At 36.8% G+C, this 23,352-nt stretch overlaps 1 protein-coding gene across 5 annotated transcripts in view; it reads left to right on the top strand.

The window, feature by feature from the left end:
- Nucleotides 1–421: 421 nt before the first annotated feature.
- Nucleotides 422–23,352, top strand: part of tnpo1 (transportin 1) — a 33,341-nt gene continuing 10,410 nt past the window's right edge. For 2 of the 5 annotated variants that reach the window (XR_007930189.1, XM_051893083.1), the window contains exons 1-16: nt 466–875; nt 2,829–2,904; nt 4,015–4,164; nt 5,517–5,623; nt 13,868–14,001; nt 17,257–17,338; nt 18,145–18,267; nt 18,707–18,825; nt 19,455–19,515; nt 19,973–20,144; nt 20,233–20,385; nt 21,204–21,429; nt 21,534–21,705; nt 22,040–22,126; nt 22,696–22,803; nt 22,953–23,111. Coding sequence is in view for 3 of the 5 variants with exons in the window: in XM_051893083.1 (XP_051749043.1) it covers nt 771–875; nt 2,829–2,904; nt 4,015–4,164; nt 5,517–5,623; nt 13,868–14,001; nt 17,257–17,338; nt 18,145–18,267; nt 18,707–18,825; nt 19,455–19,515; nt 19,973–20,144; nt 20,233–20,385; nt 21,204–21,429; nt 21,534–21,705; nt 22,040–22,126; nt 22,696–22,803; nt 22,953–23,111 (2,034 nt within the window). In the remaining 2 variants the exon portion in view is untranslated. Of the gene's footprint in view, nt 876–2,828; nt 2,905–4,014; nt 4,165–5,516; nt 5,624–13,867; nt 14,002–14,136; nt 15,324–17,256; nt 17,339–18,144; nt 18,268–18,706; nt 18,826–19,454; nt 19,516–19,972; nt 20,145–20,232; nt 20,386–21,203; nt 21,430–21,533; nt 21,706–22,039; nt 22,127–22,695; nt 22,804–22,952; nt 23,112–23,352 lie in introns of those variants that run through there. The other 3 variants (XR_007930190.1, XM_051893082.1, XM_051893084.1) reach the window with 3 other exon arrangements.

The following is a 23,352-nucleotide window of genomic DNA, read 5'->3' as shown; positions in this document are numbered from 1 at the left end:
CTATCTGTATAGGCTATATAAATAATTTTAATTAGATGTTTATTATTTATATTTTTATTCCTTTATTATTATACCACTTTTTATTTGATTGTCCACATAATTACTCAAAGTCACCCATCCCCCAATAAATTTGTGATTTGTACTGTTTGTGGTTTACTGGATAAAGAAGGATTTTTAAAAATATATATATTTTATTCACAATTTTTACCCAATAAAATATTTTAAAGCTTGGTACAGCTAGAAAAGTATAGCTAGCCTTGTATAGCCTCCATGTATAGCCCATGGAGTTTTAAGATTTTATTATTTTCCATTTTTTCTAGGTCTAAAAAGCACACTTAAAATTAGGGTACCTATATCCAGGTTTTCCAAGATTGGAACCCTGGTTCTTCAGGGTTTACGACGGGGTAAACTGGGGGTCATTGTAGGGTTTCCTCGGCAAATCCTGTCCAGTGACACGACGAGCGCTAGGACCCGGGCAGTGCCGCACACAGAGGCTTATCGCTGTCGATGTGCGGTGATCCGGACCAGACTGAGTCCATGTATGTAAGCTAGCCTAGCGTCACCAACAGCCCAACGCCCGCGAAACACGCTCATTTTCACTCGGGTCCATCCACTGTAAACTCTCGCAGAGGCGTTTTCCTCATCTTCCGCTCGATAACAGCCAGTCTTGAAGCTGAAGGTCAAGGTGGAGGCCGTTATTTGATGTGAAAGGGTGTATATCTGTGCGCCTACACACAGAGAGAGAGCGCGAGAGACTCCAGACATACAAGATGGAGTGCCAGTGGAAACCCGACGAGCAGGGACTTCAGCAGATATTACAGCTGCTCAAGGAATCACAGTCCCCGGACACATCTACGCAACGATCCGTCCAACAAGTATCCTTTACCTCACTGTAGTGCAGAAGGGCGGCGAGCAAGGGGATGGCGGAGTTCATTAGGAGTTGGCCTGTGATTAGCTCATACGTTTAGTTAGTGCTTGAGATTTGAAAGACACGCAGTCATTTAGGGGCTGTTTGCTTTTATTTTATCTGTAGATAGGGTGGTGACTGAATGGTGCCAGCAGGTGTATACTAGCTGTCATTCGGTAAGTGTTTAAGTTAAAGGGTTCACCCTAAAATGAACATCTGTCATCATTTATATACCCTCTCGTTATTCCAAAATTGTATGATTTTGTTGTATGGGACATAAATGAAGATATTTAGAGAAGCGCCTCAGTGTTTTTTTGTCCGTACAATGGAAGTCAATGGTCACCAAAACCCAGTATTCCTTAAAATATCTGCATTACCTTCAACAGAAGAAAGAACGTCACAAAGGTTTAAAAAGACATTAGGGTACGCTTATGATGACTGAATATTCATTTTTGGGTGAACTATCCCTTTAAGCTTTTGATCAGTTAGCGTGTCCAGCTGTTGTGTGTCAACTACGAACACACACGCATCTTTGAAATTATGTATAAACAATCATCTGATCTAATAAACGCTATGGCTGTGCGTAAAACCTATAATAGACAGCATTTTTGGGGATTGTAATCGCGTTTGGAACAGTTCAGATTGAAATGTTGTCTAGGTAGGCTGCTCACTATGTTATGAGACGCAGATTAGACGGACCTCCAGCTGCAGTGGCGGGAGTGTTATCACGATTTTCTGTCACATAATCGGATGCAGCTCAGACAAAGACATCTGACATTCGCGATGTTTCAGCCTTTATTCCACATAGGGAGAGAGTGAGGAAGATGTGTCAGTGGGTGAACTGTGACGCCCCTTCATCACCTAGCAAATTATCCATCAGCTTTTGTCCTTCAGAATGCTATAAAAATGCTATACTAATAATTTTCATCACATTTTAAGCTTTTAAATGTCAATTAAAAGACATTTTTCTAAATTTCAGGTAAAATGAATCTAACACCAATTGTATCAGGTATATAAATACGTGTCATATATTTTGTTTAATTGCCAGTATGCAAAAACTAGATAAATTATTTGAATACAAATTAGCTAGAAACAGAAAAGACAAAAGAAAACAAAGGTTTGGTGACCATTGACTTCCATTATATGGAGAGAAGAAAAAAACAAACACTGAGACATTGTTTAAAATATTTTCATTTATGTTCCGCAGAAGAAAGAAAGTCATACAGGTTTGGAAAAATAAGAGGATGAGTAAATGATAACAGAATTTACATTTTTGGGTGAACTGTCCCTTTAAGCTTTTTCTTTAAATGGTAGCTGTGGGGTCATGTGCTTTGGGCAAGATGTTTATGTTGTTTATGAAAATGTGAATAATATGCATCAAAATAAAACTAAAGAGACACCTTGTTATTAAAAATGTTTTTTTGTACGACTCCCTTATGTCCATATTTTATTTGTAAGTAAATTGTTCGCTTACTCCTCAATGACTCATTTTACCTCTTGACATGACATCTCCCCCTTTTTTTGGAAGAACATATTTCTATGGCCCTGACTCTGAGTTAGTTCACTTTCTACACAGTTGACAGCAGACTTACTGAATAATTTTGTATTATTTTCATTTAGTCATACATTTAGGCTACTCAGTATTGATGTTTGTGTAATTTAATTGCATTTTGTCCTAAGTTTATTTTATTTGCAATCCCATAAAGCCATTTTTATTCTGTTAAATTATATTCACACATCACTTGCATATTATACCATTTGCTCATATATTCATGGGTTCATTCATTGATGTAATCATCCATCTACTGTAAACAGCATGTGATTAGTCCATAAAGTACGTGCACTGATGCACATTTCCCCTGCTGTTTGCATTATCCTCTGTCTCTGTGGTCTGGATGTCTTTTCTTAATGTGCACCACAGAAACTTGAGCAGCTCAATCAATACCCGGACTTCAACAACTACCTAATATTTGTGCTCACAAAGCTAAAGACAGAAGGTAAGATATGCATGTTAACATTAACTAATTGTATTACACTTGATTTATAATTTTGATTTGAGATGCGACTTAATAGATTTATTATGATTGTGACTTACTCTGTAGGGATATCTGAGCTGAGAGTCAAGCATCTGGGGCCCTGTTTACACCTTGTATTAAGATGCGTATTTGTCGATCGAATCACAAGTGGATGGCGCTAAATGGTCTAAAACATTTTAAGCCTGTCCACTTTTGACCTTTTTATTTTTACGCTGGCACATTTTGTGATGGTAGGCACTGCTAATAGGTGCAGAAAATTGCCTTTTGTCGGTCTGCATTGTGGTTGTTGCAAGTTTATGAGGTTTGCCATGACAGTTTTGTGTAGTATATAAAGAGACAGACTTATATTGCTGTTTCTGGAAGGGAGTTGAGTCAGGCAGAATGAAGCTCAGTTCTAGCTGGTGTTTAGTCTCTGTAGTGGCTTCTGAAGCCAGTGTCTTTATAGCTGGTGTGACTTCAGGTCAGTGGTAATCTGTCAAGTGCACTGGGAGCTTAGCTGCACTGACCTTTTGAATTGTGTCTTCTGTCAAGCCCCAGGTCACAGAACATGTTTAGGGACGACAAGTTCATCTGCCAAGCTTTCTCCCTCTTTTTGCTGAATTAGCCTGAGGTCCATTTAAAAACAGAAGGGTCTTTATTAAGCATCTACCAAACCAGTTCAGAGCTGAACAAATAAGTTTTTTTTTTTTGTGTGTGTGGGCTGTAGTTTTTAAACAAACAATTTATTAACTTTTTTTATCAGAGCTCAAGTTTTGTTTATTTTAAACAATTACAAATATATATATATATATATATATATATTGTATTTTTAAACAACATTATATTATATTATATTTAAAAATAGAAGGCACTTCTTTATTAAGCATCCACGCAGTGTTATTATATTTACTGTTGTATAAATACGATGTTTTAAGCTTGTAATAATACATGCATTCTTATAGTATGAATGAACAGTTATTAAAGTTTATCCCTGCAGTTGTTTGTGTCTCTTTTTCCTTTAATTCTGGTCATGGCCTCTGCCGAGGGCTGTATTTTCTGAAAATAATGCTTTTCATCCTTTCTTTCTCATAGATGAGCCTACTCGCTCTCTCAGTGGTCTCATTTTGAAGAACAATGTTAAGGCCCATTACCAGAACTTCCCGAACGGTGTGTCTGACTTCATCAAAAATGAATGTCTGCAGAACATTGGAGACTCTTCACCACTCATTAGAGCCACAGTGGGTGAGTATGGACCAACTGAGCCTTAGCTGGCTCTGAGCCACAGCTTTTGTTATCATGACGTAAACAATATTATGCCTTTGGGGTCTGTGTATGGCTTTGTGCTGTTACTCTTGATAGAAGATTTTATATTGACTCTATGTCTGAGTCTGCACGATGTGTCTGAATTAGCTGCTTTTTGTGATTGTGATTAGACTGTGATGAGGGATATGCAGTGCTGTGTTTCTATGGTTACCCAGCATTTTGCAAAACATAAAATATATCATTCCTTCTATTTTTGTTTATTTGGTTTGAAAAATGTGTTTTTTGAATGTTTTCCCGCACGTTGATGAATATAGAGTAGTGGCCAAAAGTGATGTCTGGAGGGGATAATTTTGATTAAACCATCAAAATATGAGGGAAATTATTTATAGTTTTTAAATATGAGGGAAGTACAAAACACTAAACTTGATTAAGGTATTTATCTGGCAAAATTGTTTGGCAAACTACGGCTACAAGTTTTATTTTACTGTGCAAAATTGCATAGAAAAACAAAAAGCTCACAGGAAAAAGCATGCATTGACTACAGCATAATAACTTATTAATATTTCATTGGTTCTCTTTTGTTTTTGCATGTGTTCATAATTTCTTTGTATGACTGCCTGGCAAAAAATTGTGTCTCACAATTTGGCATGTTTCATTGCGTTATTCTCACAAATAAAGCAATGGACTCCAAGCACAACTACCATTATCTTCAACAAATATTTAATAATATTTGAATAAAGGGTGAAGATTTCGATTTTCCGAGGCCGGACATCACTGGCTACTACTGTATATGAATTATTTGAGTTATAATTTGACCACATATATTATGATGTTCTATTAAATTTGCCATTAGTTCACCCAAAAATGAAAATGCTCCCATGATTCGAAGCAATCCTAGGTGTATATGACTATCTTCTTTCAGACGAACACAATCGGAGATGTATTTAACAATATCCTGACTCTTACAAGCTTTATAATGGTAGTGAATGGGGGATGCGATTTTGAAGCCCAAAAAATGCATCCATCCATCATAAAAATAATCCATACGGCTCCAGGGAGTTAATAAAGGCCTTCTGAAGCGAAGCGATGCATTTTTGTAAGAAAAATATCCTTTATATGTAAAACTTTATAATCTATAATAACAAACTTCCGGCACCTAGCACACCAAGGATGTCTTGAGGGTGAGTAAATCATGGGATAATTTTCATTTTTGGGTGAACTATCCCTTTAATTTTTGTTGTAGACTGTTTGCTTTTAGCAGCTGGTTATTTGAACTGCAGTATAGGCTAGTCTAAATGGTGCATTATTGTTCATATGTTTGTGTTCCTCAGGTATTCTGATCACAACTATAGCCTCTAAAGGGGAGTTACAGAATTGGCCGGAGCTTCTACCTAAACTCTGTTTACTGCTGGACTCGGAGGACTATAACACTTGTGAAGTAAGATGCACACACTCTTTCTGAAGCTGTCTGCAGTCCTTTATCTCCTCTCTTGTGTTTCTTCTTATCAATCCCACATTATCCCATGATTCTTTCTCTCTTTGTCCCTCTAAGTAGAGCTGTACGATGATGGATGTTGCTGATTTCTCATTTAAAACTGTAGTGTAGCTCATTGCTTCATCATCTAAGCTCTCAGCAGTATATCTGAGGTTTGCTGATACACATGTACTGCAGCATATCTCCACAGGGAGGTTTCTCTGCGTGGCTTCAGGATGTGAAAGGAATGTGATTACAGACTGTCCTGTGGGGTTTTTACATCTGTCATTGATTTAGTTGGTTTGTTATTGGTCTCGTGTTTGATTGAAAAAAAAAGAAAAGAGTTATTTTAAATGGTAATAATATTTCACAATAACAAAAACATAAGAGACTTATTTTAAAAAATACCAAAAACTCTTACTTGCCCCCAAACTTTTGAATGGTAATGTACAGTACATAATGTACAAAAAATATTTTAATTTTATTTTGCCTGACATAACAGTTGACCCTTATTTGCTTGATTTGTCCTCTCACAATTTTTAGGTAATAATATTAATAATTCATCATGGTGTGAATGTGAATTCACCATGTATTCTATACAGTCAAACCAAAAATTATTCAGACATTTTTGATATTTTTGATATATTTTTACTAGTGGGTGCAGGACACTATAGTTCATTGAGTGAGGATAGCAAAATAAAGTAAACTGTGACATATTATACCCAAAAATTCTTCATACAGTGGACTACCAGTAAAATTGATACAAATTTGGAACCAAAAATTATTCAGACACTTTGACCTGACCATGTTTTGCTTAAGTGTTATCTGACATAATTAAGATTACTTTTTTCTGACACTGTTTAACTCTGAGATCTTGTCATATTTTATTACCATTTTTTTAAACTATAGTGAATAAACTGTATTAATGAATGAAATGTTCAAGGTGTCTGAATACATTTTGGTTTGACTTTATATTTTGCACTGCTAGAATGCTATATTGACCAGTCAGAAGCTAGAACCGGATCAATCTGTTTTATGAATTTGGAATAAGAAATATTTAAATGAAACGTTGTTATTATTATTATTATTATAGACATACATTTGGAGACTAGTTTCTGACCCACTGTCTTTATCTATGCAACAACATTAGCATCCCTTTGGACGAGTTTGTTTTGCTGATGCATACACGTAAAACTCCTCGAGCCCTGAGCATCTGGACTCAAGGCTAAGAAGCTGAAGTCTTGGCATTAGGTCAGTACAGTGTACATATACCCATGCGCACACTGCTTTGATGTTGCATAGATTAAGGTTGTATATTGGATGTTCGGCCTGTAATATAGGAAATGCTTTGTAAACTTTGCGTGACCAGCTTCTATGTTCTAAATACAGACATGCAGGGCCATGACCCCTGGTGAACCCACACTTGTCATCCTGAAATACTACTCTTATGTACCTGCGTACATTGCAGTGTTGAGTAAATTGTATTTCACACACCCACACACATGAACAAAAAGACTCTGACCTCGCTGTTCAATGCTCTGCCCTGTGTGATTGTGAGACTCTTGCTGAGCAGGCTTGTTAGCACAGATTGAGGTCAGTTATTTTTTACTGTGGAGATCAGATGTGATCACAACTGATCATAGACACGTTTTTCAGACTCTCCTGTCCTTCTCCTACATGCACAGTGCTGTTCAAAAGTCTGAGTCCACACTGAAAATCTGATTGAATATGTCTAATTTAAACCTGTAAATAGAGTTTTGTGGTTTTGAAGTGTTGTGACATAAAAAGAGGAATTGATATGTACAATTTTGCACTATTTTAATTGGATAAATGCAGCCGATTAATCTTGCCGACCCCAAACTTTTGAACGGTAGTGTACATTTTATTCTTTACAAAATATGTGTTCCACCCCCCTCCCCGCCTTTAGTTAAACTGTTTTACCTAGACCTCATTGCTGTATTACAAATACTTTTTCTTGTTTTTTGATGTTTCAAATTACACATTACATTGCTTGGGGTGTGTGTGGAATGTCACACCCTCTGCCTGTAATGATTGTGGCAGGCAAATCCTGATGCAGCATGCGGTCTGAGTCTGACTATGTAGAATATGCATCTATAATTAGTGGTGTGCATGTGCCTGAAAGATGCAGTTACATCAAAGTTACTTGTGAGGAAACTCTCACATGCCCAAGCTATCTTCAAATGGCATGCTGGGTAAGAGAATTATAAGCCAGTCCTCCACAGCAATGCATGTGCTCCTCTAGCTCAACTGCTTGGAGTATGCTGAGCACCAGACAGACATTATAAGGGGGAGGAGAAGAAGGAACACTCATAGATAAATGAAATATTAAGGCTCAATATAGTGGCAGGCAGTAGGAATGCAAGTCTGCATTTTAGTGGTGTATTTACTCCTGAATGTGCATTAACTGTATCCGCCTGAAAATTACATTATTTTAGCGTGATTTAAAGGAATAGTTCACCCAGAAATGAAAAATATCCCATGATTTACTCGCCCTCGAGCCATCCTAGGTGTATATGACTATCTTCTTTCAGACAAACACAATCGGGGTTATATTAAAAATATAAGCTTTATAATGGTAGTGAATGGCGCTCACGATTTTAGTCCAAAAAAGTGCATCCATCCATCATAAAAGTAATCCACATGGCACCAGGGTTAATAAAGGCCCTCTAAAGCGAAGTGATGGGGTTTTGTAAGAAAAATATCCATATTTAAAACTTTATAAACTAAAATAACTAGGCTAGCTTCTGGCAGACGGCCTATGCAAATCGACTTGCGCCTGTGACGCGATGTATGACGGAGGATGTAGGAGTAGCGTAAGTTCAGACGCCTCTTGCGGTTCAAAGATATAGGGCTGGGAAACAAACTCAAGCTCCTCTTATATCGAATTCCTCTGATATTCCTCTTTAAAAAGACTTCTAATTTGTGACCGGTGTTTTGTTTTGCTCTATCCTCTGAGCTTCTGTGTTCGTCATTGCGTCATGCTTCAGGTCAGAGGTTACTCTTTTTGGCATAACTTGATACTAATGGACGTTTACTGAAAGTTAGTTATTATAGTTGTGGATATCTTTTATCATGGATGGATGTACTTTTTTAGGACTTCAAAATCAGGAGCGCCATTCACTACCATTATAAAGCTTGGAAGAGCAAGGATATTTTTTAATATAACTCTGATTGTGTTCATCTGACAGAAGATTTAAATAAACACTATAAATAATCACTTTTGGACATTTCAATCTTTGTCTGTTCAAGTACTGTAGAAGTGCTTGAATGCCTATTACTTAACGTAGAAAATAGATTCCCAAGATGAACTGACTTGACTTGACTTGGAGAAACTTTGAACAAGATCATGGGTTTAATTCTGAGGAACCATAAGGGGTAACATAAGGGGCAACCTAGCTATGTGTGTGTAAAAAGGAGAATGCATTCATCCTTACTGTGATCGTCTGGTTTGGTTGTGGCATGCGGGTCCTCATGTTGCTACATGAAGTCTGAAGCAGTTGAGAGGCATTTCCAGAATGTCAGGGATGACTTTATTTAGCTTGGGCAGAGTGGTTTTGCTCTCTGTAATGGGTTTAACGTCCTGAGATGTCATATGTTATCTAGTTGGCATGGTTAACTTAAAATGTTCCTGACCTTTGAATCATAGTTTATTGGCTCAAAGAGGCCACAGTCCTCACTGGCCGATATGATTGCACTGGTACGGAAATGCATATGAATTGAATGTAGTGGTAATTAATTACTAATGTGTTCATTGTACTGCTGATCTAACCAAAGGCCGATTGTTTGTTGTGAGAGATTTTTTTTTTCCTTATAGTGAATTTCTTATAAATTAAATTTTAATTATGCAATTAATGTCAATATTTAATGGTATCCAAGACAATGCTGCCTAGATCTTTAAAATACAGTATTCTGAAAATCCATATAGATTGATTGATTGATTCATTAATTAATTCATTGATTGATTCATACATATTGTAATAGTCTTTGGTGTTTTGACCTTGAAACTGGAGACTTCCTTTCTGTGTTCATCTCCGCTCAAAATGTGCCATCTCCAAAAAAGTGCAAGCTGACAGTGGAGACAGTTGCCATAGCGACAGCCGAGCCAGACAGCTTGTTGCCACGGCACCGTTTGTGCTCGTGACCTGATTAGATTCCTTACAGGTGGAATGTCTGTGAGATCAGGAGGAAGCTTGATGTGTTGGGTGGGTCCTTCTGCTGCAAGGTCTGGCTTTGGTATTGTTCTTTACCAGATCCTTTTCTGTGAGGTTTGGAAAATTGTTCAAGTCTGAATTCAGCTGGTTTTAAACAGTTAATCATTTAACAAAGTTAGCTGGATGACAAAATATATGAAAGTATTTTTTATTCATTCACTAAGTGAGGATTTGTTGAAATTTCTGGAGCGACTTGGGTTAGAAACAGGTTGAAAATTGTAAACAAATCAGTAATGTTTTTACCGTATGTCATTTTTTTTTTTTATATATATATATATATATAATATAAATTTTAGCAAAAGCCAGCATCAAGCGTTTTCTTGTCAAGCTGTCATAGAGATGTGTTATAGCTGTAAAATTTAGAGCTCTTATTGCAAATTTTATATATATATAATATTAGGGCTGGGCAATATGGCAAAAAAATAAAATCTCGATTTTCTTCAGAATGATTGACCGATTCACGATTTCGATTTTTTTTTTTTTTTACTGTTTAACTAGTCAACTTAAAAACTTAACTACAATATGATTTAAGTAACATTCTCTTTATTAACAATCTGGTTAAAAAAAAAGTTCCATTCCCAGTGCACCACACATGAAGTGATCAACATGGTGTAAATGTAAAACAATTTGTTAAATATCTTTGCAGAAAATATGCCTGAAATATGAAGGCAATTGTTGTACAAACTTATCTTAAACACATCCTATATACTCAGAAATAATATAAAATAAGAAAATGCTAAAAAAAAAAAAAAAAAAAAAAAATTTCTTAGACAAAAAGTAATAGCAATAAATAACACCAGTAATAGGCTATTATTAACAGCAAATGCTTTGTAAAAACAGAAAACAACAGCAGCTTTCAGCCTGTCACCATCATGCAAACATGAAATATTAAACAGGTTTACAGGTTTTTGCATTCCATTGCACTATTTGTCCAATTGTTTTTATGTTTGGCGGACATGTTTAGGTGTTGCACTTGTCTCGCGTCTTTTGCAGCGTCTCACTCATGAAACAGCATTCTAAAAACACGGCGGTCAAGTTAAAAAAAAGTTCAACTCACGTTTAATAACTTTGCCTTTTTTTTCTCATTCCACTGCCTGCGTCTCATTTTTATAACGCAATAATGCATTTCTGAATGAACAGCCGCTTATAAGAATAGTGACGTGTTCTACGTTCATAGAGCGTCACATGAGAGCGGTTAATCATGAGGTCGGATCATTTTCTTCTTCTAATATGGTTATCATTGCTGTATTGTCAACATGTCTAATTGTAACGCTTGCTAACATTTTTATTCAAAATCGCGATTTCTCGATTTAATAAATAATAAAATCGAGGCAAAACATTAAATTCGAATTAATCGAAAAAATTGGAAAAATCGCCCAGCCCTAATATATATATATATATATATATATATATATATAATGTATATATATACACATACATACACACTACTGTGCAAAAGTCTTAGGCACGTCATTATTTTCACCCACAAAAAATGGTTTTAAGCTGGTTATTTATATCTTTTGCTGTAGTGTGTCAGTAGGAAATATCAAAACATTCATTTTGCCATTAATTGTAATAATCTAGTGAGATTTTTGTATGCACAAGGAGTCTGACAACAGCCAGTGCTCCACACAGAGATCTGATCTCACCATCATCGAATCTGTTTGTGATTACATGAAGAAACAGATGAAACTGAGACAAAATAAATCCAGAAGAACTGTGGCCATGTCTCCAAGACGCTTGAAGAAACCGACCTGCAAAGCTACAACTGTGAGAAGTTTTAGGCGCTTGTGTAAAAATTCTGTAAAGTGAGGATGCTTTCAAAAATACTGTCATAAATAGATTTTATTTATCAATTAACTTCTATTAACTAAATCAAATCAATATTTGGTGTAACCACCCTTTGCGTTTAAAACAGATTTGTCCAGGTACACTTGCGCATCATTTTTCAGGAAGCTTTGCAGGTTGGTTTCTTCAAGCGTCTTGGAGACACGGCCACAGTTCTTCTGGATTTATTTTGTCTGTTTCATCTGTTTCTTTATGTAATCACAGACGGATTTGATGATGGTGAGATCAGATCTCCGTGTGGAGCACCGGCTGTTGTCAGACTCCTTGTGCATACAAAAATCTCACTGGATTATTACAATTAATGGCAAAATGAATGTTTAGAAATGTGAACTGATATTTCCTACTGACACACTAAAGCAAAAGATATAAATAACTGGCTTAAAGGGTTAGTTCACCCAAAAATGAAAATAATGTCATTTATTACTTACCCTCATGCCGTTCCACACCCATAAGACCTTCGTTAATCTTTGGAACACAAATTGAGATATTTTTGTTGAAATCCGATGGCTCCGTGAGGCCTACATAGGGAGCAATGACATTTCCTCTCTCAAGATCCATAAAGGTACTAAAAACATATTTAAATCAGTTCATGTGAGTACAGTGGTTCAATATTAATATTATAAAGTGATGGCTGATTTCAAAACACTGCCTCAGGAAGCTTCGGAGCATAATGAATCAGCGTGTCGAATCATGATTCGGATCGCGTGTCAAACCGTCAAACTGCTGAAATCACGTGACTTTGGCGCTCCAAACCGCTGAATCGACACGCTGATTCATTATGCTCCGAAGCTTCATGAAGCAGTGTTTTGAAATCGGCCAGTCGTTATTTTGTTTTTTTGGCGCACCAAAAATATTCTCATCGCTTTATAAAATTAATATTGAACCACTGTACTCACATGAACTGATTTAAATATGTTTTTAGTACCTTTATGGATCTTGAGAGAGGAAATGTCATTGCTCCCTATGTAGGCCTCATGAAGCCATCGGATTTCAACAAAAATATCTCAATTTGCGTTCCGAAGATTAACGAATAATAGCCAACAAATAATAGCATACATAAATTGTGTATTAAAAAAAAAAGGTCAGAATTACGCAATTCTGACTTTTTTTCTCGCAATTGCGAGTTTATATCTCGCAATTCTGACTTTTTTTTCTTGCAATTCTCACTTTTTCTTGCAATTGCAAGAAATAAAAAGTCAGAATTGTGAGATAATAAGTCACAATTACCTCTTTTTTTTTTTTTTTTTTTTATGTTTTATTCAGTGGCATAAACAAGCTTCTATAAGTAGCCGGTCATAAAGTGTTCACCAGCCTCACCAGCCATATATCTATCAACACTTTCCACTCAATCCGTGCGTGGGCCTATGTACAGCAGTGAATATTGACAACAATAGTTAATATAATAAGTACTATATATTTTTTTAATATATTGTTAACAAAATATTTATTATTTTCTCTCACTCACATCAGAGGCTAAGAAAATATGTTTGTTGTTTTGCAACGAGCCAATAAATTTGTCCAGGCTCATAGCCAGGTCTGTAGTGCATACTGAACATATCAGTGTCCAAGAGCCACATTATTCCTGTGAAGATTTTAGTTATTACCCTGAGTGGATATTTCCTGTCTGTAAGGGTGATTATATGTGGAGTTGTATCCTTGTGCATTGGTGTCAGAGTTTACTGTTTATTGTTCACTACAGCACTGTTTACTGTCCAGTTGCTTAAATATTATTATGCCCTCTCTGCCATTGCTCTCACTACAGTATTTCTCAGGTTCTACTATAAGCTTTCCCTTAAATGAACCTACATGTGATTTTGGCTGTCTGCATTGCATTAAATCTGCATGTCACCTTCAGTTTACACAGTCCATGAGCCAGCAGTGAGCTTGAGGCAGCAGCAAAAGTATTATATTTTATTTTCAGCAGCACTGGCTGCACGTCATGCCAAAAATAGAAACTGAGTGTCTGTCAACTGAAGGTCTCTGTGTCACCGTCTGATGTTCAGTGCTGGTTTGGGCAGTTTGATTGATTGTAATGGAAGTGTTTTAGATTAAAAATTTGAGGTTGTTCAGTGTGAAGGGGAAGTATATGATTTGTCTCTGCTCCATTCCTGCTGTGTTTGTCTTTCAGGGGGCTTTTGGAGCTCTGCAAAAGATCTGCGAGGACTCTGCCGAGATCCTGGATAGCGACATGCTGGACCGCCCGCTCAACGTGATGATCCCTAAGTTCCTGCAGTTTTTCAAGCACAGCAGCCCCAAGATCAGGTAAGACAAGCATGTGTTCCCTGATGGAGCACAGCTGTTTGAAACTGCATTAACACAATAACATAGTAACAATATTGTTGCAATATCTATAAACTCCCACACTGTCTTGCTTTTGTCTGTCATCTCCTCCAACAGGAATGTCTATCGCTGCCCCATCTTTTTTTACGCAATCCAAAAAAACTCCCACACTGTCTTGCTTTGTCTGCCATCTCCTCCAACATGATTTTATGCATAGTAGCTACACATTGGGTGCTTCTCAATTGGAAGGCTACATCCTTGTGAGGCTGTGTCCCTCCTAGTTCAGTCCTTCTGAGGCTTGTAGACCAGAGCAGGGCTGGACAATAAAACGATGGCGATAATTATAAATTTCCTCTATGAGATTATAACAAAAGTCTGATAAGTGTTCGATATGTGCACTATTCAATATGTGCACTATGCAGATAACGCTGCGCATGCGTGTTGCCGACCATCGCATTCATAAGCGCTAACATTTCTGTTGCTTATGAGAAAAATTAAATGGCAAAAGCGGAGCTGCTCATTTGAACCGTGCGCCTTACGGAACATTTAACAGTTCGGCTTAAAACGCATCACAGCATGAGCTTAGAGCGAATGCAAAACCACAATTGGTTTCAACTACTTTCACTCAGGAAAAATCTGCCTTTAAACTGATATTTTTTTGGCCATATCACCCAGCCCTAGATTAGAGTCCTCCTCAGCAATGAGATGGTGTAGTAAGTGCACATGGCTGCGTCATAAATGTTTCCGACCTTACGGTCATGACATGGAACAAGTATTAAAATTAATTTTTGAAGAATACTTTATATTAAAAATCTTTATATTAACTGACTTTCTATTAATGCAATTCAGTGAATGACAGTCGCCTGTGGTCTCCCAGTGGTTTACATTACAGACATAGCATTATGTGATTGATTTCCAAAAAAACAAAAGAAAATATAATGCCTTCATCTCCAAAATCATGTTTTTGTCTTGCATTGCATAATGAAATCGGACGAGCTCAGTTCCGATTCATTTTTTGCTAATTCTCTTTGAATTATGAATCGTGAATTGTAATGTGTGCAAAGGATTGTGGGTGACTGGAGGACGCAAAGGATACAGATGATGCATCCTTCAAAATAAGCTGAATGAAGGAACAAAGGCTGCCTTCCAATGATCAATCAAATTGAGATGGCCTTTGACGAAGCTTGATGACTTGGCAGCCTAGATATGCAGCCTTACTAGGACGCAGCCTTCCAGTTGAGAAGCACTCACTGCGTCTTCTTCTTTTTTTTTTTTTTATATGATGGGTGACAACCAGTGTTAAGGTGCAGTACCGCCACTTACTGTGTTGGAGTGTTGACCACTTACATACTGGCCAGGGCTCAACGCTAAGGATTTTTTTCTACTGGCCCAGTCGGGCCAGTGGTTCAAATTTTCACTTGCCCCACAACAAAAAAATGAATAAAGTAAAAGAAAATGAGCCTATAAAATAAGCCTAGTTATTGCTTTTGTTGTTTTTGATACTTGTAACCTTAATAAATAGGGTTATGACACCAAAAGCTACTAGATTAACTCACTTAAATTTTAAATATTGTTAGACAAATAGACAGTAAGTAATAAAATAGTAACAAATAATCAAATTATGAGTAATAGCCTAAATAAATACAACAGAACAAATATATGCTTTTCAAATTTTTCATGTAGGTTTAAACAGGAAGCTACAGAAATTGTAATCTAATGTACAACTATATAACTAGCCTATAGATTAAACTTTATTAAAGTTAATTAGTCAAGAGCAGTTACAGATGCTTACATACTGTTCGATGATGGTGAAATTAAACCCGCCAGTAGGTGGCAGCGAATCACTGTTAATGAGCGAGTCATTAAGATTCGACCGATTCATTCAAACGGCTGATTGATTCAGGAAGTGTTGCTTGTTGCTCAAGAGACGCAAAACAATGCTGTGGACTTTGGAACTATTTTTGTAGGCAAAATAGAGCGAAACAGGTGATTTGGTGTCTAAAATGTAAGTCACTTAATATTAAGTTCTCGTTCATTAAACTGCACGCTGTATAAAATCAATATCACATTTGTAATCATGCTGATATTTGGAAAAAAAGGCGCTCTTTGTTTAATATTGGTTACCTATATTAAATTATATAAATATAAAAGATATACAGGGGCATTTTTGCCCCTTATTTTTAATTCTTGGGCATTCTAAAGGCATTTTAATAGACTAAATCACGGAAATCGTGCTCTCTAAATATGCACGCACACTAGTCTAACCTACTAGACTACGTCACGTAGTGCATATGTGCACTCAATGGGTGTTTTTGTTTGGTTTTTGTAAAGTGAGGGACATACTCGATAATTTCAGATCATTAAATCAACAATTATGATATCATAGACTATATATATCGCACACCCTACAGCACTGGCCCGATCGGGCAAGTGACCGTTCCGTCTACTGTCCCGAGCGTCGTTCACACTGGCCCCGGGACATCGGGCAGTCCTTATTGTCGAGCCCTGCTGGCCCTGAAATGTTTGTGATATTAAAGGATTAGTTCACTTTAAAATGAAAACTACCTCAAGCTTTACTGACCCTCAATCCATCCTAGGTGTATATGACTTCCTTCTTTCTAATGAAGACAATCTGAGATATATTAATAAATATCCTGATGCAAGATTTATATAATGGCAGTGAATGGGACCAACAAGTATGAAGCTCAAGAAAGTGCATCCACCCATTATAAATGTACTCCACACGGGTTAATAAAGGCGCCTTCTGAAGTTTGTGTATGAAAAATATCCATATTTTCAACTTACAAAAAAAGTGTTCACACATGCATCGCTTCGCTTCAGAAGGCCTTTATTAACCCCCATAACCCCACCCCGAGCCATGTGGAGTACATTTATAATGGATGGATGAACTTTCTTGAGCTTCATACTTGTTGGTCCCGTTCACTGCCATTATATAAAGCTTAGGTGCGTCATGATATTTATTAAAATAACTGTTCATCAGAAGGAAGAAAGTCATATACACCTAGGATGGTTTGAGGGTGAGTATATCTCGGGGTAATTTTCATTTTAAAGTGAACTAATCCTTTAACGTATGTGTAGTATTAACATGATATTGATATTTCATTTTTTAGATGTCACATTTTTGTCAGTAACTGTATATTGTGATACCCCTAATTTAGACTTACAATTTGCTGAGCAATTGTTTGATATATGATCTGTGCTTGTTGTCTGTTGTAGGTCTCACGCCATTGCCTGTGTCAACCAGTTCATCATCAGCAGAACACAGGCTCTAATGCTGCACATAGATCCTTTCATTGAGGTACCACCTACAAACGTGACCACCTTAATAGGACATGTCAAAAATGAGAATTCAGTCATTGACCCTGTTTACAGCTGGTATTAAGATGCATTTTGGTCGATCAGATCACAAGTGGACGAAGCTAAATACAGGTGTAACGGGGTGTAAAATGTTTTCAGCTTGTTCACTTTCGACCACTTCCAGAGGTAGTCGAAAACGCATTTAACCAAATTGCTTTCGTAGTGTAAGTGCTCATGTGGTTGAATGTCTACCTACCAACCGCCTACCAACCTATTGCTTAAACATTACAAGAAGCGCGCTAGCTGGATGGGATTTAAACTGGACTAAAGACCTGAGTTTGGTTTGAAGACGAAAGATGTACGAAGCACAAAGTTCTCTCACCATTCCTGATTTTCTAATGTGGACTTGTGGCTGTCAGAGCAGAAACGAAAGCTGAGTTGTCTCCGGGCATGTTCATATGTAAATTGATCATTTTGTCCATTAGATCAAAAGATCTGAAAAAGCCCATAGTTTTACCCACCCATAGACCCTCCCCTCGAAGAAATCATGACAGAAGTGGTTGAAAGTGGACAAAAGAGATGGATTAAAACACCAGGTGTAAATGTGTATGTGTCGCCCTTGTGATCCGATAGATCAAAACGTATCTTACTACCAGGTGTAAACAGGGCCATTATGTGCTCAGCCTAACTATTCCATATCCTAGAATTATGATCCCATTTTTTTGATAATTGAGGAAGTTGTTGTGTTGTGTAGTTATTAAAAATGAATAAGTTTTAATGTTTTTTGTGTGTGTCTTTGTGCCACAGAACCTGTTTGGACTTGCAGGTGATGAGGAGCCAGAAGTGAGGAAAAACGTGTGCAGAGCTTTAGTCATGCTTTTGGAAGTCCGACTAGACCGTCTCCTTCCTCAAATGCACAACATCATCGAGGTTAGATCACACCTCCTGTAACTCCTCTTAAAAAACCTAATATAAGTGAGAAAGTGAGAACTTTGACCTCTGCAGGAATTAGCTATTGTCTTAGATGATCATCTACAATGGTTTTAAATGTTTAGTGATAAATTTGGCCAGCAAATCCCAGAGAGGCAAAATGAAGCAACAGCAGCCTCTTGTGGACTGTCTTTAGCTAGACTTTTGTGGACTAGTTTGGTAAAAATGGAACAGTCGAGTCTTATGAAACATAAGCTAAATTCATTTGTCATTTGTGCATAAAACTATTCTTATGTTACATTCAGTGGGATAGATTTTTTTACAATTTTTTTTTTTTTTTTTGAACACAAAATTATGCTCTGTGCTTGTGAATGAATAAGGCCCAATGTCTTTATGTTAGACCCTCTAACCTACTCACAAAACCCTTTCTATTTCTCAGTACATGTTGCAGAGGACACAGGATCAAGATGAGAATGTTGCTTTGGAGGCTTGTGAGTTTTGGCTTACACTTGCTGAGCAACCCGTGTGTAAAGAGGTTCTGTGTGGACACCTGCCTAAGTGAGCATGCGCGCACACACACACACACACACACACACACAAGGGCTGGGACAATACATCGATTCTCAATTTGCGATACAATGAATCTGGATGGATACTGATATTTTCTCTCTTGAATCAATTCTGAGCTTAGTTTTAACAGCAGATGGCGCTCTAGGCAAATTTTTAACCGCACACTCAAAACCTCACAAAGAAGACTGCTGGAGAGTCATAAGTGGTTAAATATACTTGCACCTCGGCTCAGAAAGCGAGATTAATGTTAACACAGCCCACTGCGAGCAACCTTGTAATTCACTTCAGCCTTTTTGAACTTTATGAATGATTATTTTAGGTTTAAGTTGTGTGTGTAAAGGAAATGGAAGCAAGCAGAGTATGTGTGTTTCTAAAGCACGTAGTGCCATCTGTTGGTAAAGACAGAGCTCAGAATCGATTCGAGAGAGGATCGCGATACATTGGAAAATATTAGAATCGCTCCAGATTCTTTGTACCGAATCTTTGAATCGAGAATCAATGTATCGTCCCAGCCCTAACACACACACACACACACACACACACACACACACTCTTTTTGATTAAAAAACATCAACTTTATCAGGATCAGTCATGTTTTTTTTCATGTTTTGTCACAGATTGACACCAGTTCTTGTGAATGGAATGAAATACTCTGAAATTGACATAATCCTGTTGAAGGTTAGTTTCTCTCTCTCTCTGGTTCTAAAGCTTCTTTTTTGAGTATCAGCTGTTTGTGACATCTTTATGTGGCGGCCCAAACAGAAGTGAAGCGTAAAACACACATCTGTGGGTCAGACTGGGGCAAATATACTAAATAAAACACCAGTGATTTGGTTACAGTGCTGAACCACATTAAAATAACTCCACATTGTCTTATTCATTTGGCTGTCATATACAAATTATTAGCACTTTATTTTACATATCTCAGTCTGTCTTTCATGTTATGAAACTGAGTTCTAAAGCATCTAGTTAGCTAAATAAATACAATTAAATATCAAAGTTTGGCAGAAAAAAAGCTAATTGTAGGTACAAATTTTGTGTTGTGCATCCTCTCAGTCTTGTATAATGTTTCAAAATCAGTTAAAAAAAAACAAGCAAAAACAAAGAAAACCTGTAATAAGTAAATTATTTTCAGGGTGATGTTGAAGAGGATGAAGCAGTCCCAGACAATGAGCAGGACATTCGCCCAAGGTTCCATCGTTCACGCACAGTTGCCCAACAACACGAGGGAGGAGACTCCATTGAGGACGAGGAGGATGATGACGATGATTTGGATGATGATGAAACAATATCAGACTGGAACTTGAGTAAGAAACAGTGTAGTTTAGAAATGACAGACTCTGCCAAGTCCTCCACATTTGCTTGTGTCTTCATTATTTTTTCTGATGTGTGTAGGGAAATGTTCTGCAGCTGCACTGGATGTCCTGGCGAATGTTTTCAGAGATGATTTGCTGTTGCATATTCTTCCTCTACTGAAAGAACTACTGTTCCATCCAGAGTGGCTTATTAAAGAGTCGGGCATACTTGTACTGGGAGCCATTGCTGAAGGTATTCAAAAATTATCCACAAATGCATAATATGGTTCACTCATAGTATAAGCATTAACATTTAAATAGGGAAATTGAAGTCTTTGAACATGCCTACACTACTGAAAAAGTTCAAATGTTTTTGAAAGAAATGTTCACCATGGTTGGATTTATTTTTTTATTTTTTTATCATGAAAAAATGTGATATTGTGAAATATTATTATAATTTAAAATAACTGTTTTCTATTTTAATATATTTTAAAATAAATGATATTTTTTCCTGTGATGGCACCATCATTTCAGTCTTCAATGTCACATGATCCTTCCGAAATTATTCTGCTAAATAAACATTTCTTATTATCAACAATGTTAAAAAACAGTTGTGCTGCCAAAATTTTTCTGGATTGTTTGATTAATAGAAAGTTAAAAAATACAGCATTTATTTGAAATCTAAATCTTTGGTAACATTGTAAATATCTTTACTGTCACCTTTTTGCAATTTAATGTGTCTGTGCTAAATAAAAATATTAATTCATTTAAAAAATCATATTGACCTCAACTTTTGAACTTTAAGTATACTTTTTGTTTAACAAATAAATACAAATTTATATCTTAACTGGGTAACACTTTATTTTACAGTGTTCGTGTTACACATATTACTTAAGTTAATTACTGTACTAATGAAAAATATGATTGCAAGCAACTTCACAAAATAATTGCACATCAAGTACATACAGTTAATTAGAATGAATATATTAATAAAGAAATTGTGACCTCCATTTCTATTTTTTTTTTTTTTTTTAATTTTTTTATGATGAGTATTTTCTTTCATTTCTTTAGGCTGTATGCAAGGGATGATCCCCTATTTGCCGGAGTTGATTCCTCATCTGGTACAGTGTCTGTCTGATAAGAAGGCGCTGGTACGATCCATCACTTGCTGGACTCTGAGCCGCTATGCACACTGGGTTGTTAGCCAGCCCCCCGACACCTACCTCAAACCGCTCATGACTGAACTGCTCAAACGGATACTTGACAGCAACAAACGCGTCCAAGAGGCCGCCTGCAGGTGAGCATTTCGTGATATTCTATGACGGTCATGTGTTACCTGAGATCTCTTTTTATCCTTCCTTCAACTCTTTTAATCTCTGACTCTCACTCTTCCTCCCACAGTGCCTTTGCTACCCTTGAAGAGGAGGCTTGCACTGAGCTGGTGCCGTACCTTGCTTATATTTTGGACACGTTGGTCTTTGCTTTCAGTAAATACCAGCACAAGAACCTACTCATTCTCTATGATGCCATTGGGACTCTGGCTGACTCTGTGGGCCACCATCTCAACAAACCAGTAATTGCACGATCAAATACACACAAACACTTGTGTATCAGGCACATACTGTATCTTTATTTTTCAAAAGTATATGGTAGAGGTAGATTGTTACAAGGAAACGCACACAAAACCTTTGTATACCAACAAGTATTTGGCAAAATAATCCATTTTTAATTACAATAAACTATTTGTAATTTAAGTATTTACAGTAATAATATAATTATAATCAACATTTCTCTTGCTTTGTCAGCCATCTTTTTTTTTTTTTTGTAACAGCAGTGTATGTCTAATAAACACATGTATGACTTCTGTATGTGTGTTGTTGATCACATGCACTGTGCTCAATTTGCAGGAATATATACAGATGCTGATGCCTCCATTGATACAAAAATGGAACCAGCTAAAAGATGAAGATAAAGACCTCTTTCCCTTACTGGAGGTAACATTTCATTTATATAAACTACTGTTCAAAAGTTTGGGGTCTGTAAGATTTTTTTTTAAAGTCTATTATACTCACCAAGTCTGCATTTATTTGATCAAAAATACAGTAAAAGCAGTAATATTGTAAAACAATTAAAAAAAAAGAAGTATCTATTACAATTAAAAAAGTATCTATTTCTAATATGTTTTCAAATATAATTTATTCCTGTGATGGCAATGCTGAGCTTTCAGCAGCCATTACTCCAGTCTTCAGTGTCACATGATCCTTCAGAAATCATTCCAATATTCTAAGACTCTTTGATGAATAGAAAGTTCAAAAGAGCAGCGTTTTGAGATAGAAATCTTTTGTAACATTATAAAAGTCTTTACTGTCACTTTTGATTAATTTAATGCATCCTTGCGGAATAAAAGTAATAATTTCTTAGACATGCAGAGATAAAAAGGACTAATTCAGCTGAAGTCAGAGGAAATGTTTTTATTGTTCAGCATTTTGCATGTCAGTGTATGTCCCTGATGGTTATGATTCAGAACTAGGTCTTAATCATTCTCTGGTTATTTCTCTTTTAGTGTCTCTCATCTGTGGCCACCGCCCTTCAGAGTGGCTTCCTGCCATACTGTGAGCCTGTCTACCAACGCTGTGTCAACCTGGTCCAGAAAACACTCGCCCAGGCTGTGGTGAGAGACCGCTCAAACATACACACACACAATCCCATCTCTCTGTAATACTGTGGAAAATGTTGCAAAATGAGAAACGGACATAATTTATAAACGTTGTTTTATCCAACATAGTGGATATCACATGATCTTTTCTCTTTGTCACACAGCTCCACCAGACGCAGCCTGAGTTTTATGAAGCTCCTGATAAAGATTTCATGATTGTGGCTCTGGATCTGCTCAGCGGATTAGCAGAGGGTCTCGGTGGGAACATTGAACAGCTTGTTGCCCGTAGCAACATTCTCACTCTCATGTACCAGTGCATGCAGGTAACTATACAGCATATCGAAGCTTTGTGGCACTGGGGCATGATATGTTTAACCTATTTGGTAATTGGTATTAGGCTGATTCACACTTCATTTGGTTGGTTTACACTTCAAACCCAAGTTCAGTTCCTCTCTCATCAGTTCTCTCTTCATTTACACTAATGTTCAAAAGTTTGGGGTTTGTTAGATTTTTTTTAATGTTTTTGAAAGAGTTGTCTTTAATATTTAACCAAAATGAAAAAAA

The sequence above is a fragment of the Ctenopharyngodon idella genome, chromosome 5 (genome assembly GCF_019924925.1).
Source record: "Ctenopharyngodon idella isolate HZGC_01 chromosome 5, HZGC01, whole genome shotgun sequence".
Taxonomy (NCBI): domain Eukaryota; kingdom Metazoa; phylum Chordata; class Actinopteri; order Cypriniformes; family Xenocyprididae; genus Ctenopharyngodon; species Ctenopharyngodon idella.
The sequence above is the reverse complement of the archived record's forward strand: the minus strand, read 5'-3'. Positions and strand labels throughout refer to the sequence as shown.